Consider the following 17,500-nt stretch of genomic DNA (forward strand, 5'->3'; position numbering starts at 1 on the left):
TGACAAAACGAAACGATGCAAACGACGCTAATGAAGAAAAGGAGGAGGAGGAGGAGGAGTAGGAGGAGGAGGAGGAGGAGGAAGAGGAGAGGGAAAGCCTTGCGAGGAGGGAGAGGTAACTTTGAAGGGGAAATTCGGTTTGGCCCTTCCCCGCGAGGCGCCGATTTGCGTAACACAATGACGAAGGAAATGGATCCAAACATCAAGTTGGTGGCGCGAGAGAGAGAGAGAGAGAGAGAGAGAGAGAGAGAGAGAGAGAGAGAGAGAGAGAGAGAGAGAGAGAGAGAGAGAGAGAGAGATTGAGAGGAGGCGGTTTATCTCTCTCTCTCTCTCTCTCTCTCTCTCTCTCTCTCTCTCTCTCTCTCTCTATTGTCTTCTGTTATACCATATTCAATCCGGTAAAGTCTTAATTCTTTACACACACACACACACACACACACACACACACACACACACACACACACACACACACACACACACACACACACACAGTTACTTCAAGCAATCAAAGGTACAGAACTTTTAATAATTTGAAAGAAAAAAAAGAAGAGAGAAAACAAAGAAATAAGTATGTATATGAAAAAAGTAAATAATTCATTGAAATCTTAATTGAATCACATAATAAGTAATCGACAAATAAAGACGTTCATTTTACAGTGTTTTTCGAGCACATAGATACACTCACGTACTTATTAGTAGACCTTTAGAACTGACGTCATCTGAATACCATCACTTTCATAAGCAATACAAATAAAGCGTTGAAATCATCGTGAATTAACATTATCTTCCACATTCCTGTAAGTAAGACAAATAAAGTATCAAAAACTCCCTCCGTAATGTTGACACTAACCTCTACGTAATTATTTTGAGTAAAAGAAATAAAGTGTTGAAATCCCTATGCAATCTCAACACATCCATTCACATTAGTATTAGCAAAACGAATAGTATTGAAATCCACACTGACTCATTTCTCACAAACCTCGCATCGCTCGCCAGGCTCAAGTCACAGGGAGTCAGTCAGACCGTCGGGAAGGACAGCAAATTCTTCTCGGACTGTCAATAATAAAGCAAACCTCTGTGACTGAGGAGGCAGGGGGAGGAATAAGCTTCACGTGTTCACTTTGCTTTTTCCCTTCAACACTGAGCTGAAGTTATAATGTTACTTAACAGGGGTGGGAATTACTGAGTGTGCGACGAAGAGACGAAAGGATCTGAGAGGCTGAAATCGGACAGTGGGAGTCGTTTCAACTTGCAAAATACTGATACAGGCTTGTTGTCTTTCCTGCCTCCCTAAGTTGAAATCCGTCTTACAATGTCAAAAAGGAATGCGAATCGTTGAGTGTTTGACGAGGAGACGAGAGGAGACGAGAAGAGACGGGAGGAGACGTTGATGTTTTAGTATGTGTGGTACTGAAGCTTGCCTTGTTGCCCAGTGTGAGGGAGTTACCTGTATGCTTCATTAGTTGTAGCTGTGAATGTTTATGTTTATCTGTCTATGTGTGTGTATGTGTGTGTGTGTGTGTGTGTGTGTGACCGTGCTTTTTGTTTGTTTGTTTGTCTGTCTGTCTGTCTGTCTGTCTGTCTGTCTGTCTGTCTATCTGTCTGACGCCCCTCTAACTCTCACTCTCTCTCTCTCTCTCTCTCTCTCTCTCTCTCTCTCTCTCTCTCTTGCTCCACCATCCCCTGCAAATAACAAAATATGAAAATACTTATCCATGCACCTTAAATATTTCGACTAAGGGACATTGATAACAAATGACTAAATGAATTAATAAATTGAATAAAAACAAACAAATAACGATTCCCTCCTTTCTACACACCTGAAAAGGAAAAGAAAACCCTCGACCAACTATAATCCATTCATCCTATCGCCAAAAGAACGATGCATGAGTACAGTAATAGCATATATAGACAGAGCGCCTGGCAGCAACAGAGGACGCGGCAATAGATCACACCACGATAAAACCTCCTCATCATATTTATCCAACGCTCTCCCTGGCCCAAGTCTGCCTTTTAACAGAGCGGGTTTCAGCGGCGCCCGGAGATGTGTCCTGAGGCGGCAACAAGAAAGAGAGTGAGGAAGAAGAGAAGCTTTGCAATTTACCGGCGGGCGACCAACGAGATTTTAGCAGGTGACAGCTCCTTAGTCAAGCGCTGGAAGTGTCAATAAGAGAGAGAGAGAGAGAGAGAGAGAGAGAGAGAGAGAGAGAGAGAGAGAGAGAGAGAGAGAGAGAGAGAGAGAGAGAGAGAGAGAGAGAGAGAGAGAGAGAGAGAGAGAGAGAGAGAGAGAGAGAGAGAGAGAGAGAGAGAGAGAGAGTTTTTACAGGTCTGCAGTGCGGGACGAAAATTAGGAAGTTAAGAATGAGTTTATCCGTCTGTATTTTGACACTGAAGTTGTCTTGAACGCTGGCAGGGGAGGAGGAGGAGGAGGAGGAGGAGGAGGAAGAGGAGGAGGAGGAGAGGAGGGGAAAGTGAAGAATAGACAAAGGCGAGGAAGAGAAAGTAAGTTCAGTAATTATGGTTAGTGTGTGTGTGTGTGTGTGTGTGTGTGTGTGTGTGTGTGTGTGTGTGTGTGTGTAAAACAGAAGTGAACATAAGAGCATGATGCAATATATATATATATATATATATATATATATATATATATATATATATATATATATATATATATATATATATATATATATATATAATACAGGACACACACACACACACACACACACACACACACACACACACACACACACACACACACACACACACACAGAGACAAAGGGTGGGAGAGGTCGCTGCCATCTACCTTGTATCATTATTGCATTATATGGACGTGGTGGCAAAACAGTGCCACAGTGCCAGAACAGACTGCCTCATTGACCTCACCGCCCCCGTGTGGAACAGCCAGGTCCCCGGGGGCGGCCAGGCACTGTGCCAAGGAGAACGATGAACGGGGACTTCTAGCTCACTTCTTGCACACTTCCCCCCCCACTACCATCTCTCTGTGTCTCCATGTATGTGTGTGTGTGTCTTTGTGTCTCTCTGTCTGCCTGTTTTGGTTCCTATTTATCTATCTGTCTGTCTGTTTATGTCTTTCTCTCTGTCTGTCGGTCGGTTGCTCTCTCTCTCTCTCTCTCTCTCTCTCTCTCTCTCTCTCTCTCTTCAACGTACCGTCTAAGACTCGCTCGTCAACAAGAGGACGGGAATGAGAAAAAGAGAGGGAGAGGGAAAGAAAGAAAGCAGAACATAGACGAAAAAAAAAAAGAAAGCAGAAACCTTCGCGATCCAAGAAGTTTTGCGAAAGCGGGTTTCCGAGGCTTTCTTTGAGCGCGTCTCTGTTCCCGTCCGCGACCATACATCACGGTCTTAAAACTTCGCCGTCCCTGAAGAGGTTCCGCGCCCTCCACGCTTTCCACGCTGCAGGGAACAAGTGACTCTCTCTCTCTCTCTCTCTCTCTCTCTCTCTCTCTCTCTCTCTCTCCCCTGCAGCAGATGAGCAGTGGCCACGGTCGCTTTGGAGAGTAAAAATTAACACGAAGCGAAATATAACAACTTCAGGGGCGGATCCTTTTGTCGCTCAGCTGGGAGTGAAAACCGTGATATGTTCGCTGATGAGATTAACGGAGAAAATACAAGCGAAAAATAAAAGAAAAGGAGAAACAATGCTCGTGAAATATTATTATCTCTGCCAGGCACGTTGTGGGGGGAAAAAGTGTTGAGTGCATAAAACTGTGGTCTGATAAAATTTATATTTGATAAAATTTTGTATCTACAAGGCTCAGGAAGTGAGTGTGGGGGAGGGAGAGGGAGAGGGAGAGGGAGAGGGAGAGGGAAAGAGAGAGAGGGATGGAGAGAGGGGGTGTGGGGAAAGGACTGTTGGATGTGGAGAGAAGGATCTTATAATGTTGCTGTTTTTGTTGTTGTTCATGTGATGATGCTTAACATTTTGTGATGCGATGTTTTGTGTAGATGTGATGGCAATAACTACTACAACTATTACTACCACTACTACTACTGATACTACTACTACTACTACTACTACTACTACTACTACTACTGCTACTACTACTACTACTATTAGTACTACTCCTACTACTACTACTACTATTATTATTATTACTACTGCTACTACTGCTGCTGCTACTACTGCTGCTGCTGCTACCACTACCACTACTACCACTGCTGCTGCTGCCACCGCTTACCACCACACTACTACCACCACCACTACTGCTGCTGCTGCTGCTACTGTTACTACTACTACTACTACTACTACTATTACTGCTATAACAATAACAACAACAACAACAACAACAACAACAACAACTACTACTACTACTACTACTACTACTACTACTACTACTACTAAGACTACTACGACTACTAGTACTACTACTACTATTACTACCACTACCACCACCACCACTACTACTACTACTGCTACTACTACTACTACCACTACTACTACTACCACTACTACTGTACCATCACCACCAACACGACTACTGCAGCAAAGACTGAGAAACAAATATCCTCTGATGTGGCTTTCAGTGTAGCGAGTCTGACTAAGGACGTGACAAAATATGAGGGAGTGAAGACGAGTGGGTAGCGAGGCAAGGCTGAGATGTAGCGTCCTGTGAGCGACTGGTTGGGGACTGTGGGAACTGTGAAAGGGATGTGGCAGAATGGTTGACGATGTGGCAGAGTGCAGTGGAGTATGGCAAGACTGTGAACGGTGTGGCGACGAAGCGTGCAGAGAAGTGTGGCTGGTGATATGAAGATGCGGTTGAGAAAGAAAGAAATGCATGTGATAGCAAAGGATGTGGCTCGGAGATGTGACATGGGGTGGAAAAGTGTTAGATAAGCGAGAAATGCTGCAGAAAGAGTGCGTAGAGAGACAATGTGCTGTATAATACGACGATGCAGTACGGTGTGGCTTTGGAATGTGGCTTTTAGCGTGACTGCAGGTATCGAATGAAAAACAAGAGGGCGTCAGTGTGCAATAGGGTGTAGCATGGAGGTGTGAGGGTGGAGTATAGTAGCGTAGGGGTGTGTCAGGGTGAAAGGGTGTGCTGGGGTGTGGCGCGCTGGGAGTGTGGCGCCCAGTAGTCTGGCCTGGTCAGTCTATGAGGACGAGTTTCGCAGAGTGGGCGAGTTAGAGACGGCTTATCTGAAGATGTAGGGTGCTCTGATCTCCTCTTCCTCCTCCTCCTCCTCCTCCTCCTCCTCCTCCTCCTCCTCTTCCTCCTCCTCTTCCTTGTTCGTTCGTTCTCTCCTTCTGAAACCAACCTTACTTTCCTCTGCGTTATGTCTTCCTTCTTACATACACCAGTCTACTCCTCCTCCTCCTCCTCCTCCTCCTCCTCCTCTTCTCTTTCTCTCCCTCTCCCTTCCTTAGCCTATGCACTCGGAGACTCCTTAAATCTTCCTTCTCCACTTCCTTGTCATTTTTCTCATTCATATCTTTACACTTTGTCTCTCTCTCTCTCTCTCTCTCTCTCTCTCTCTCTCTCTCTCTCTCTCTCTCTCTCTCTCTCTCTCTCTCTCTCTCTCTCTCTCTCTCTCTCTCTCTCTCTCTCTCTCTCTCTCTCTCTCTCTTTTTAGTTCCTTTCATTTTTAGTTCCTTTCATTATCATTTTTTTTTTATCCTTTTTGCTACATTTTTTTCATACATTCTTTTTGTGTTTTTTTTGTAGCTTTTCTCGTAATGTCTTACTTTCTTTTGTATTGTTTATGTCCGTCTATTTGTCTGTCTGCCTGTCTGTCTGTTCCTCTTTCTGTCTGTCTGTCTGTCTGTCTGTCTGTCTGTATATCGGTCTCTCTCTCAACAATATAAAAGTGAAACTAATACAAAATGCAAAAATAATCATTGAATAGAAACTAAGAATATTTAAACAAGTCAATTCTCTCTCTCTCTCTCTCTCTCTCTCTCTCTCTCTCTCTCTTAGCATTATATAACTCAATATTGCATCTGAACAGGACACCCTCGCGAATAAGTCAAGAGTGTACATTAATGAACAATTATGACTACCCCGTCTCCCTTCCTCTCTCCTATTGACACTATATTAATAATTCGAGCCACTGAAAAAAAAAAATAATGATAATGATACGATTTTCTACATTGGCAAGTGAGATGGGCAAGATTCTGTTTGAAGATGCATAAAAAGAAATGCTCTCTGATTCCTTTTCCTTCTAATCCTCCTTCCCTTACTCTTCTTCCTTCTACTTCTCCTCCCTCACTTACTTGTCTTCTTCTTCCACTTCCTCCTCATTTATTCATCCTCTCCTCCTATTACTCTTTCACTAACTACTTTACTTTCTCCTCTTCTTCTTTCCCTATTCTTTCTCCTTTATCTCCTCTTACATCTATAATTTTCATCCTCCTCTATTCTTTCTCTTTCTTGTCTTCGTACTTCTCCTCCACTTATTTCTCTTCTTCCTCATTCTTCTCTTTTCTTTCCCTCTCTTCTACTCACTCTATTTTTACTCCTCCATCTCCTCGTTCGCTTCCCCTATTTTTCTCCTTCTCCTTCTTCACTTACTTCTCCTCCCACTAATAACAATGATAATACAGATTTTTAAACACTGGTATATCAAGAGATGTATGAAATTTGCTTTGACGTTTTCCTCCTCTTCCTCTTTCTATTTGTAAACATGATAGTATAAGTTTCATACACTAGTCGGCAAATGATGATGTATAAAAAAGCGGTTTGATGTTCTTTTTTTTTCTTCCTCCTCGTCCTTATCCTCCTCGTCCTTCCAATATTAAAAGCAATAATAATAATAATAATAATAATAATAATAACAATAATAATAATAATGATGATAATAATAATAATAATAATAATAATAATAATAATAATAATAATAATAATAATAATAATAATAATAAAATCATACTCTAGTTAGATGAAAAGTGTTTGCCTGAAGATGTATAAAAAGTGCTTTGAAGTCAATTTTTCCCCCCCTTCTTCTTTTTCTTCTTCTCCACTGTTCCAAGCACTGTGGGAGTCAGCCAGAGGGATTGCAAGGAGCCAGTCACGGCGGGGCGAGTCTGGGTATCTTTACGACGCATCGGGCGGAGGCGAAAAGAAATCCAGCAAGTGTAGTGAGTAAGAGAGACAAGTCAGGCTTCCGATATAGTAAGACGGCAAGCGCTTCCATTCCTGCCCAACATTTTAGAGATGACACCTGACCGCCGCGCACCAATGAAGCGGCACCGACCACTGACCATCCACCCCCTGGTCCTCCCCGCCGCGCCACCCGTGACCGCTACTGCTATGGTCATAAACAACCTTCAGGGACACTGGTCAGGGACACTAGACAGGGACACCAGACAAGGATACCACCTCCAGACCGCTCCGTGTGTCCCTCCCGCCGTCTCATAACTGACGTACCATCTTTTTTTTATGTATATTTTTATGTAACTTATTTTTTCCTTGTCCTTTTTCTTGGTCTTGTTCTTAGTCATCTTTTGTCTGCCTGCCTGTCTGTGTCTGTGTGTCTGTCGGGAAAAGTTGGTGGATGAATGAAATGGACTCGTTGATAAGGTTGTTAGTGCCGAGTCAATAGGGATGTTAAAAAATCGTATAAATTTATGGATGGGAGGATAACAGGTGGAAATTGATAGATATGCTTTATACTCACGCAGCGGCTGCCACATGTACACCCGGTGACTTCCTGCAGCTTTTAGTTTTATAATCGAGTTGACTCTCTCTCTCTCTCTCTCTCTCTCTCTCTCTCTCTCAACATAACGTCCACTCTCTGCCACGCAGTGAACACTTCAACCCGCCGGAGTCTCGCGTGGTCTATGCCCCCCAGTGATGGGTTGGTAATGCGGTCTGTAGGTGACGCTGGTGACTGTGATGGAGCCGACAGGTGTGTGTGTGTGTGTGTGTGTGTGTGTGTGTGTGTGTGTGTGTGTGTGTGTGTGTGTGTGTGGCACCGACCTGTATCCTATTCTCATATTCCCGTCATCATTGCTTTTAGTTTTATAATCGAGTTGATCTCTCTCTCTCTCTCTCTCTCTCTCTCTCTCTCTCTCTCTCTCTCTCACATACAACTAGCGTGGCCCCGCTCTTCAGTGCTCCATAAAGTGGGGTGAGCATGGCAACATGGCGTCGTGGAGGCTTCAGGTCGGTGGGGCCAGAGTTATGGAAAGAGCTGTGCCGTGTTTTGGTTTAGTGTAGATGTCCGGCACGGCGCCACCCGGGGAGTGGCGGGGTAGGGGAGGCTGGCGACGAGGGGAAGCAGTGGGGGGAGGAACGATAGAGGCGGCGGCGACGGCTGCGGCAGGAGGCATACAGCATACAGGGAGGGAGAGGGACAGCGGATTGCAGATTCGACGTGCGTAGGTAGTCACTGCGGTGCCCTTCAGTGCATCTGACGGTATTCTGTTGTGGCTTTTTGGAACACGCGAATTGTGAGGCGTGATAGTCATTTCTGATTGGCTCCAAAGACTTCCTTGCTTTGAAATCTTCGTAATGTCTGCGTTGTTCAATCTCTCACATTCATTTTAACATTCTAACAGCTCCTGCGTCACAAGATGTTATAAACTATGATAAGGAAGTCCTGAGAATTTAATGCATCATTTAATAAGATGTTTGTAACTATCTTTTCTAGTTCATTTAAAACATGAAGTATCTCAACGTTTATTACCTTATAAAATACCACTGACTATTACACAAAAGTCTATGAGGATTCACTGCATCAATTTATAAATCGTCTGTAAAATTGATTTGTTTTTATTATCTTAAATTTTAGACTGAATTGTTTTAGATAATTCAACTGCTTTTACATTACAAAATACCATCAAACATTACAAGAAATACCATAAAATTTACTGAATCACTAAATAAGTGTTTATGACATAATTTCTTTCCCAGATTTTCTTTTAATTCTTTTAAAACTCAGGCTGAACTGAATTGGCGACAATATATACATTTAACCGACTGTAACGGCAAATTATCATTATTTTCCTCTAATTCATTTACAACTTGGACTGGCCTGGTCTGGCGATAAGCTACACATTTAACCGAGCTGGCGACATGAGCAGTAAGCGACGTGATCACCAGGAAACGGAGGGGAATTTGTATCCCTATAGAGGGAGAGAAAGGCGCCGCGGTGATGAAAGGAAGGGGCAGCGGGACGTAGCGGGGAGATGGTACCATGGTGCATCTTAGAGACGCTGGAAAAGGACGAAAACAAGACCAGGACGAGACGAGGACGAGACGAGGATGCCATGCAGGGAGTGAGCCAAAGATCGATGTACATGAACTGCAAGCAATGGTCCGAATGCCGCAGGGAAACATGAAATACTAAATAAATGCATGTAATTTGTCTGTGTGACGAGAGAGAGAGAGAGAGAGAGAGAGAGAGAGAGAGAGAGAGAGAGAGAGAGAGAGAGAGAGAGCAAAAGTTAAAATAAAAACTAAACCAAAAACTTCAAGATATCCAAGAGAACCAAATCATAAATGTATAAAAAATGGTCTCAAAATCTGGACTCTCTCTCTCTCTCTCTCTCTCTCTATCCGAGCACGGCAATTTTTTCCATATGATTCACCGATTCGCTCTTGCTTTACATGTGCAACGGTTTATTCGGCACTTTTATATGCATAAATAAAATGCCTCAGTGGCCCCGAATGAAATATGGAGCTGGAGAGAAAACGTTGTACTGCCACGGAGGAGAAAACGGGAAACTAATACTGACAGAACCATCAGCACATCCGTAAATTCATTATAATTTTTTTCTCTCTCTCTCTCTCTCTCTCTCTCTCTCTCTTAGCAGTGGAAATATCAGTAATAACGTTGCTGGTAATAGTAGTAGTAGTAGTACTACTACTACTACTAGTAGTAGTAGTAGTAGTAGTAGTAGTAGTAGTAGTAGTAGGAGTAGTAGAAGTTGTAGTTGTAGTAGTAGTAGTAGTAATAGCAGTAGCATCAGTAATAGTAACTGTAAAAAACAATAAATTCCAATTTATGAATTCATCAACACATACAAGCACTCTCTCTCTCTCTCTCTCTCTCTCTCTCTCTCTCTCTCTCTCTCTCTCTCTCTCTCTCTCTCTCATCATCCACCATTACTCACCTCCGAAGGACAGGGAAGTCATCACCATCAGGGACAACATGCCCCAGACCACCTTCAAGCAGTACGCCGCCATCTCCACACACACACACACACAGCCTCGCGCGGGATTCCTCCTAGAGTGGGCAGGGCATTTGGGTCGAGACTGGTTCCTCTTTTCCCCTCTGCGGCCTCCAGCTCAGACGCATCGCTCCGCTACGACCAACAAAGCTAACTCATGCGAAGGTGGTGCACTGGCGGTTCCTCTCCCTCCTCTTGATATCATTCCAGTGCAGTAAATCGAATTCTGCAAGGGATTGAAGCAGTATCGAATAGAGAGAGGGAAGGAGGGAGAGGGAGGGAGGAAGGGGAAGGGAGCAAGATAATGTTTTTTTCCAGATGGTATCGAGTCAGATTCAGGGACAGAGAGAGAAAGAGAAAGAGAGCGAAAGAGAGAGGATAGAACAGGGAAGGAAGAATCTAATCCTACTTTCAAATTTACCTTCCTGATTCTTGTTATTGCATTACATGAAATATATTTGTTATTTTAGGGAAAGGTGAAATGGATCAAATCGTGAGTGTGTAATTCACCTCTGTCGTCTGCTGGTCACCCAGCCATTACGGAGCGAGTTCAGAGCTCATAGACCGATCTTCGGGTAGGACTGAGACAACAGCACACTCCACACACCGGGAAAGCGAGGCCACAACCCCTCGAGTTACATCCCGTACCCATTTACTGCTAGGTGAACAGGGGCCACACATTAAGAGGCTTGCTCATTTGCCTCGCCGCTTACCGGGACTCGAACCCGGCCCTCACGATTGTGAGTCGAGCGTGCTAACCACTACACTACGCGGTGTGTGTGTGTGTGTGTGTGTGTGTGTGTGTGTGTGTGTGTGTGTGTGTGTGTGAGAGAGAGAGAGAGAGAGAGAGAGAGAGAGAGAGAGAGAGAGAGAGAGAGAGAGAGAGAGAGAGATGATTTTTTTCCTTCTGTTACCTCAGTTCGATTATCATAAGGGTCTGGATGGCTGGATACTTGGCTGAGGAGAGAGGGAGGGGGAGGGTGAGAGAAGGCAGGGCGAGGCGGGACCAGTGGGCGGGTGATCGTGTGGTGGGTGGGTGCTGGCTGGCCCGGGACTGCCTATAGCAAGATATTGGAACAGGTTCAGCTTGACGGTTTCCGCGAACACTGTGAAAAAAGAGAGAGAGAAGAGAATATCATAAGGAATTCACAGCATAATACTAAAACACAAGAATATATTCGTAAACGCTCTATTTTTCTCATTCTGACTGATTTCAAAGGGCACAGAGGTAATTAGTCAGGGAAAAAAGAAAGAAAGGTTAAAAAATATAAAGAATTCACATTACAACACTAAAACTCAAGATTATATTCTTAAAAAGCTTTATTCTCCCAACTTGTAATATTTTCAAAGTCCACAGATATGATTACTCTGGATCTCGTATGTGTTTTTCCCTACTGACAAACCAGAATCCTCGTTAAACTATCACTTCCAACATGAAAACGCTCTCGAAAACTCCAAGAACTTCCACTAAAGTCCTTTTTTTTTCAACTCGTCTCAGAATACAAAAGATAAAATTTCAGGCTACCACTTTTTTGTCTCATAATTACTATCAGGTGACTTCTTCTTCCTTGTCAGGTGTTAAAGTCGTGGATTTTGCGGAGGAAAACGGACACTGATCTGGAAATATTGTGTCACTTACCTCGTTTAAGTCAGAGAGTCGAGGAAGGTCAGAATGTAAGAGAGAGAGAGAGAGAGAGAGAGAGAGAGAGAGAGAGAGAGAGAGAGAGAGAGAGAGAGAGAGAGAGAGAGAGAGAGAGAGAGAGAGAGAGAGAGAGAACAAATCGAAAGACATATATATATATATATATATATATATATATATATATATATATATATATATATATATATATATATATATAGATAGATAGATAGATAGATAGATAGATAGATAGATAGATAGATAGATAGATAGATAGATAGATAAGCAAATAAACAGATCAAAAGATAAATGGAAAGATATACATACAAATAGTATAAAGAGATAGACTAACAGACAGTAACACAGACAAACGAACAAACAGTTGGAGACACACAGAGACACAGAGAGAAAAACAGGAAAAAAAAGAATAAAAAGGAGAAAGAAACAGGTAGAAATATCATCACATTACTCGCTGACTGAAGTTAGTAAGGCGAAATCAGGAGACCAGGGACACTCTTCTTATTCTCCTTCACTCATGCGGGAGCTCTATCAAGGCGCTCATTTGGTTTCTTAGCCTACACTTGGCGTCCGTCCCGCGGGTTGCGTTGCTGGAGGGAGCGCGCAAGTGAGACAAAAATAGAGCATCTTTCCCCAATACGTACAGGAGAAAGCGCCATACTCAGAAACGTTTCCTTCTCTCACTGCGACCATTTTCAAATACCACCAAGACCATTAGCCAAGTTCTAAAAGAATATTTTCCCAGTTGATCATGCAGAAAACGTGTTAACCTGTCACTAGAATTATAGAAACATGCTTAAGGACCCGTGTCACCTCAATTAGAGCCCTTTGAAAATGGTGAAGGTGCTGCGCAGAGTGTTTCAAAATAGAAGCCAAAGTGTGAGACTAAAGAAGGAAGGGTTGGTTTGTAAGTGTGTGTGTGTGTGTGTGTGTGTGTGTGTGTGTGTGTGTGTGTGTGTGTGTGTGTTTTGTACCGTGAGTAGTGTACGAAATGGAAGAGTAAGGCGCCGCGTGGACCTGACTGTCTATCCTCTCTTTGTGTGTGGATATTGTCGCTTTGAGGTTAGCAAGTGTCTCGAAGTGAACTCTGCCAATGTAAAGTTCTTCAGAGGAAATTGTGTGCAAGTAATGTTCGCATAAGTGAATCTCCTGAAGGTAAATTCTGTCTGAGTAAATCATAAGGTCTGTCTAAGTAGATTTTATGCAAGTAAAGTCTGCCGAGGTAAATTCTATGAAAGAAAAGCCTGCCAGAGTGAATCATAAAGCCTAACTAAATTCTATGCAAATTAAGTTCTATATAAATAAAGACAACATGAGTAAATTTCAAACAAGTAAAGTCCCTCTAAATAATCCCAATGCAAGCTAACTCTCCGTAAAAAAAAAAATCCATCAAATCTCTCTCTCTCTCTCTCTCTCTCTCTCTCTCTCTCTCTCTCTCTCTCTCTCTCTCATCTACAACCCTGTCCGTGAACCCGTGTTTGCTTTGTCTCCTTGAATTTGCACTCATCATATATTAAACACACATTCTAATATTCACCTGCCAGACACCACCAGGATGCTGAGTCAGAGCCGCAGTGGATGGGGGAATCTAATGTCGTGTGAGTCTTGGCAGCAATTGGCAGGCCTGGGGTGAGTCACGTCATGGTAAGAGGCGGTGCTTCGAGATTGTGTTCGAGGCGTCATTCGAAACTATCATGAGAATGCAACATCCTAATATCCTGCCATATTTTTGTTCAGCATCTGGTATGTAGTTCTATTTTCATAACGTTGAGCTCATCATCAGTGTGGCTTTGGTGGTCATCATCAGTGTAGTGTGGCTTTGGTGGTCTTACACTCGCGCACACACACACACACACACACACACACACACACACACACACACACAACTCGATTTCATCCCTACTCACTTATCAGTCACCCAAATATCACAAACAGTGAATCTTAGTATCATGTATTAATGAGTACAATATTACGTAGAAGTTTACACCAATGACACGACAGCAGTGGGTGAGAGAAAGTAAATGTAAATTTGACGAGGAGTGAAGGGAACACCTGATGCCGTTCAAGAGTGAGAGGGAAAGAGATAAACTTTCTTTTTATGTAAGAAAGAGGGACAGCCAAGGGCAAGAAAAGAAAAGATAAAAAAATAGGCCCACTTATTAAAAAAAAAGACTCCACTGACAGGGAATAAAGAGACTGCATGACATTGTTGTAGATCTGAGAGGAAGAAGGCGAAAAAATGACGGGAATGAAGTGTCTCGTTGATGTAATGAGAGGAAGTGAGAGGAAGGAGAAAAAAAAAAAACAACTAGCAGGGAGTGAAGGGGACTCTTTGATTTTGTAATAGAACTCAGAGGATTTGGTAGAGAAACTGACGTGGAGCAAATAGGACACTTTATGGAAAAACAGTAAAGGGAGTCAGAGAATGGGTGACGAAAGTGCGTGAGAGATAGATCCAATATTGCTACTTCAATGCTTTCTCCCATGTAACAACTATTGCTAGAGACCACTGAGACGAGACCATAAGCAATTTCCTCAGTGGTGTTGTATCTCATATGTGATGCAGAGTGAGACGGAAAAATTAATGGAGGGAGGTAATGGGAGATAAGTGATCCTATTTCTAAACACTTATATCTCTCAGCGACTATTTTCATGGATCACCGAGATAATTAGTGAGTTTTCGTAAGTATTTCCTGTTTATGGTGTAGACTTCTTGTTGCTAATGATGATAGAAACTTTGAAGATCTCCAACAACTTCCTCCACAGCGAAGTAAGAAGCTGGAATGTTTGTAAATATGATGCAGAATGTAATATTTGCGTCAGAGAACCATCTTACTGCATTTCCTTTTGTAGGCAACTCTGGAAAACACACACACACACACACACACACACACACACACACACACACACACACACACACACACACACACACACACACACACACACACACACACACACACACACACCATTATATTGTGTCTTTTGTCCTCCTTTCCTGGTATCTCTGACCTTTCGTAGTTTTATCCTAACACGACCTTATCTTTTCCTTCCTCGTTTTTCTCTCGTCTTTCTGATCTCAGCGTTGATCTGTTTCTTCCTGTGACTTTAAGCTTTCTTTCGAATAACTTGTAGTTTCTCTTTCTATGACCTTAATGTTATCCTTCATTAAACTGGTTTCCCCTCGATCTTAATTCTGAATTTCACTGATATTTATGTTTTATTTCCTTTGACCTTAACCTATCAGTTGTTTCATTCCAACCCTTTTTGCTATGATCTCACTTTCCGTCGACCGTTAATTCCTTTTACAATTTCCTGCCTGCTTTACCTTCACTTACCATTTCCATGTTAGCCTTCTGTTACTAGTAGTACTTTCTTTCGTATCCTTTAATATTACACTCTCCCATCACGACTCATTTCAAAGCATCAGTCGTGATCAGTTCTCAAGAGTGATCTTTACTGACGATGTTAGAATCAATAAAACATTTTTGGCAATCCAAACAACTTCCACTAGAGCTGTTAAAAGTAGATGACATGGGATTTTAAAACGTTTAAGAATACAAAACATTAAAATGATGCATCTACTGACTTGAGAGAGAGAGAGAGAGAGAGAGAGAGAGAGAGAGAGAGAGAGAGAGAGAGAGAGAGAGAGAGAGAGAGAGAGAGAGAATTTTCCAAGGACTATTTCTGGTTAACCTAAATAATTCCTCGCCAGTTCTAGGACGTCATTCTGCCAGTACTAAAAACACTACCTAGTGGATTTTTATAGCGATTGGTATATTAAAAGAAATATCTGACTTTATTCTTTTCCGCATGAATGAAGGAAGGATGGAAGGTGCCCGCTGTGTGAGAGATGTAGTAGACTGTCTTGTGCATAGCGATGTTATCAGTCACTATTATTAAAATCTATACAATACGTAGTCTTTGTGCGAGTATGGACCATATCATGAAACAGTCCTGACAGCACCTCCATTACTTCTCAAATGCTCTAATTGAAGTTACACGAGGTTTCAAGGGTGTTTTTACAGTTCTAAGGAAAGATTAAAAAAATTTCTGCAATATCAACAGGATAAGCAACTCCGTGGCGTTGGAAAACAGTCGTGGTGAGAGAGCAAAACATGTTGAAAGACTGGCCAAGATTCATCGCTGGGATACATGAAAACGCAAACGTTGTTCCTTGGAGACGTAAATACTAATAAGGTAAAGAACTGAGAAGAGGTCGCTGAGATGCATAACACGGAAGAAGGATGGTAAACAAGTCTCTTCTTGTTCTCATACACATTAGTCAGTGGCCTTGAAGAAAGAGAAAGCAACATGATAAACGTAATACTGCTGATTTTGAGAGAGAGAGAGAGAGAGAGAGAGAGAGAGAGAGAGAGAGAGAGAGAGAGAGAGAGAGAGAGCACGCTCCATCCTCCCTAACACCTCCCAGTGACCCTTTCATCCTGCCGCTGTTCACCGTCGCCCAATATCACTGTGGCAGTATTCAGGCAGGCATTGTCAGCGCGCCGCCCCGCCCCTCCCCTCGCCGCCCGCTGCTATACAAGAGGCTGCTAATATCATGATCTATGCCTCAGTGTACCCGCGGGGGGAAGCGGCCACATTGTCTGCGAGATGTAGTATTTATGCAAATGGTCGCAGAGGAGGTGCAAGGCGGTAATGAAGGCCTCGAGGTAAGCCACAGAGTTAAGCCAGCCAGCCAGCCAGCCAGTCACCACCACCACCACCACCACCACCATCACTGCCAGGGCCATCACACAGCGGCAATGGGAACCTAGATGCACGCAGGCACTCACTTCTGGCCCCCTTGCCGTTGCGGTGGTGTAGTCATGAAGTTAACTTATGTATGCACTTCCACTCTATTTGGGTTTTCGGTTTTTACTCTCATTCTTTGGTTCCTTGATCTACTGTCTCTTTACTGTACCTGATAATTGGTGGATCTTTTGGCGACCAGAGAATTTTAGATTGAGGGAAGGACAAAAGACAGAGTGGATATCATTGTGGTTTGTGACTATTGTATTCTCTCTGGGTTTCGGTACTTACTCTCATTCTTTGGTTCATCGATTTGCAGACTGTCTCTTTACTGTGCCTGATAATTGGTGGACCTTTAGCGACCACAGAATTTTAGATTGAGGGAAGAACAACAGCCAGAGTGGACATCAGTGTGGTTTCTTGCTCTACTACTGACTATATTCTAAAGCATTCTAAGGCACTCTCGCTCTCACTGCACATCACAGAGTTTATTTTTCCTCATCTTGCTTGTTCCTTTACTATTGACCATGACTGTATGATCTAAACCCCTGACTGGGTAGAAGACAACTTTTTTTTTCCTCTTCTTGCTTGGTCCTCTACTACTGACCATGACTATACGATTTAAAACACAGGCTGGGTAAAAGACAGCTTATTTTTCTTCCTCTTGCATGTTACTCGTTTATTGACCATGACTATACGATTTAAAGCACTGACTGGGTAGAAGACAGCTTATTTTCCTCTTCTTGCATGTTTCTCGACAACTGACCATGACTATATGATCTAAAGCACTCGCTGGGTAGAAGACAACTTTTTTTCCTCTTCTTGCTTGGTCCTCTAACTACTGACCATGACTGTACGATCTAAAGCACTGACTGGGTAGAAGACAGCTTATTTTTCCTCTTCTTGCATGTTTCTCGACAACTGACCATGGCTATATGATCTAAAACACTGACTGGGTA

The 17,500-nt window shown here is 42.9% G+C and overlaps 1 protein-coding gene across 3 annotated transcripts in view; it reads right to left on the reverse strand.

Moving 5' to 3' along the window:
* LOC123518906 (neurotrimin-like) overlaps positions 1–17,500 on the reverse strand; it is a 43,260-nt gene that overhangs the window by 20,977 nt on the left and 4,783 nt on the right. Inside the window, exons 1-3 of one of the 3 annotated variants that reach the window (XM_045279967.1) lie at positions 13,330–13,397; positions 11,050–11,241; positions 10,079–10,361 (exon numbers count right to left, since the gene is read on the reverse strand). In XM_045279967.1, coding sequence (XP_045135902.1) covers positions 10,079–10,151 — 73 coding nt within the window. In that variant the 5' untranslated portion in view covers positions 10,152–10,361; positions 11,050–11,241; positions 13,330–13,397. Of the gene's footprint in view, positions 1–10,078; positions 10,362–11,049; positions 11,242–13,329; positions 13,398–17,500 lie in introns of those variants that run through there. The other 2 variants (XM_045279966.1, XM_045279968.1) reach the window with 2 other exon arrangements.

This window comes from Portunus trituberculatus, chromosome 44, assembly GCF_017591435.1.
Source record: "Portunus trituberculatus isolate SZX2019 chromosome 44, ASM1759143v1, whole genome shotgun sequence".
NCBI lineage: Eukaryota > Metazoa > Arthropoda > Malacostraca > Decapoda > Portunidae > Portunus > Portunus trituberculatus.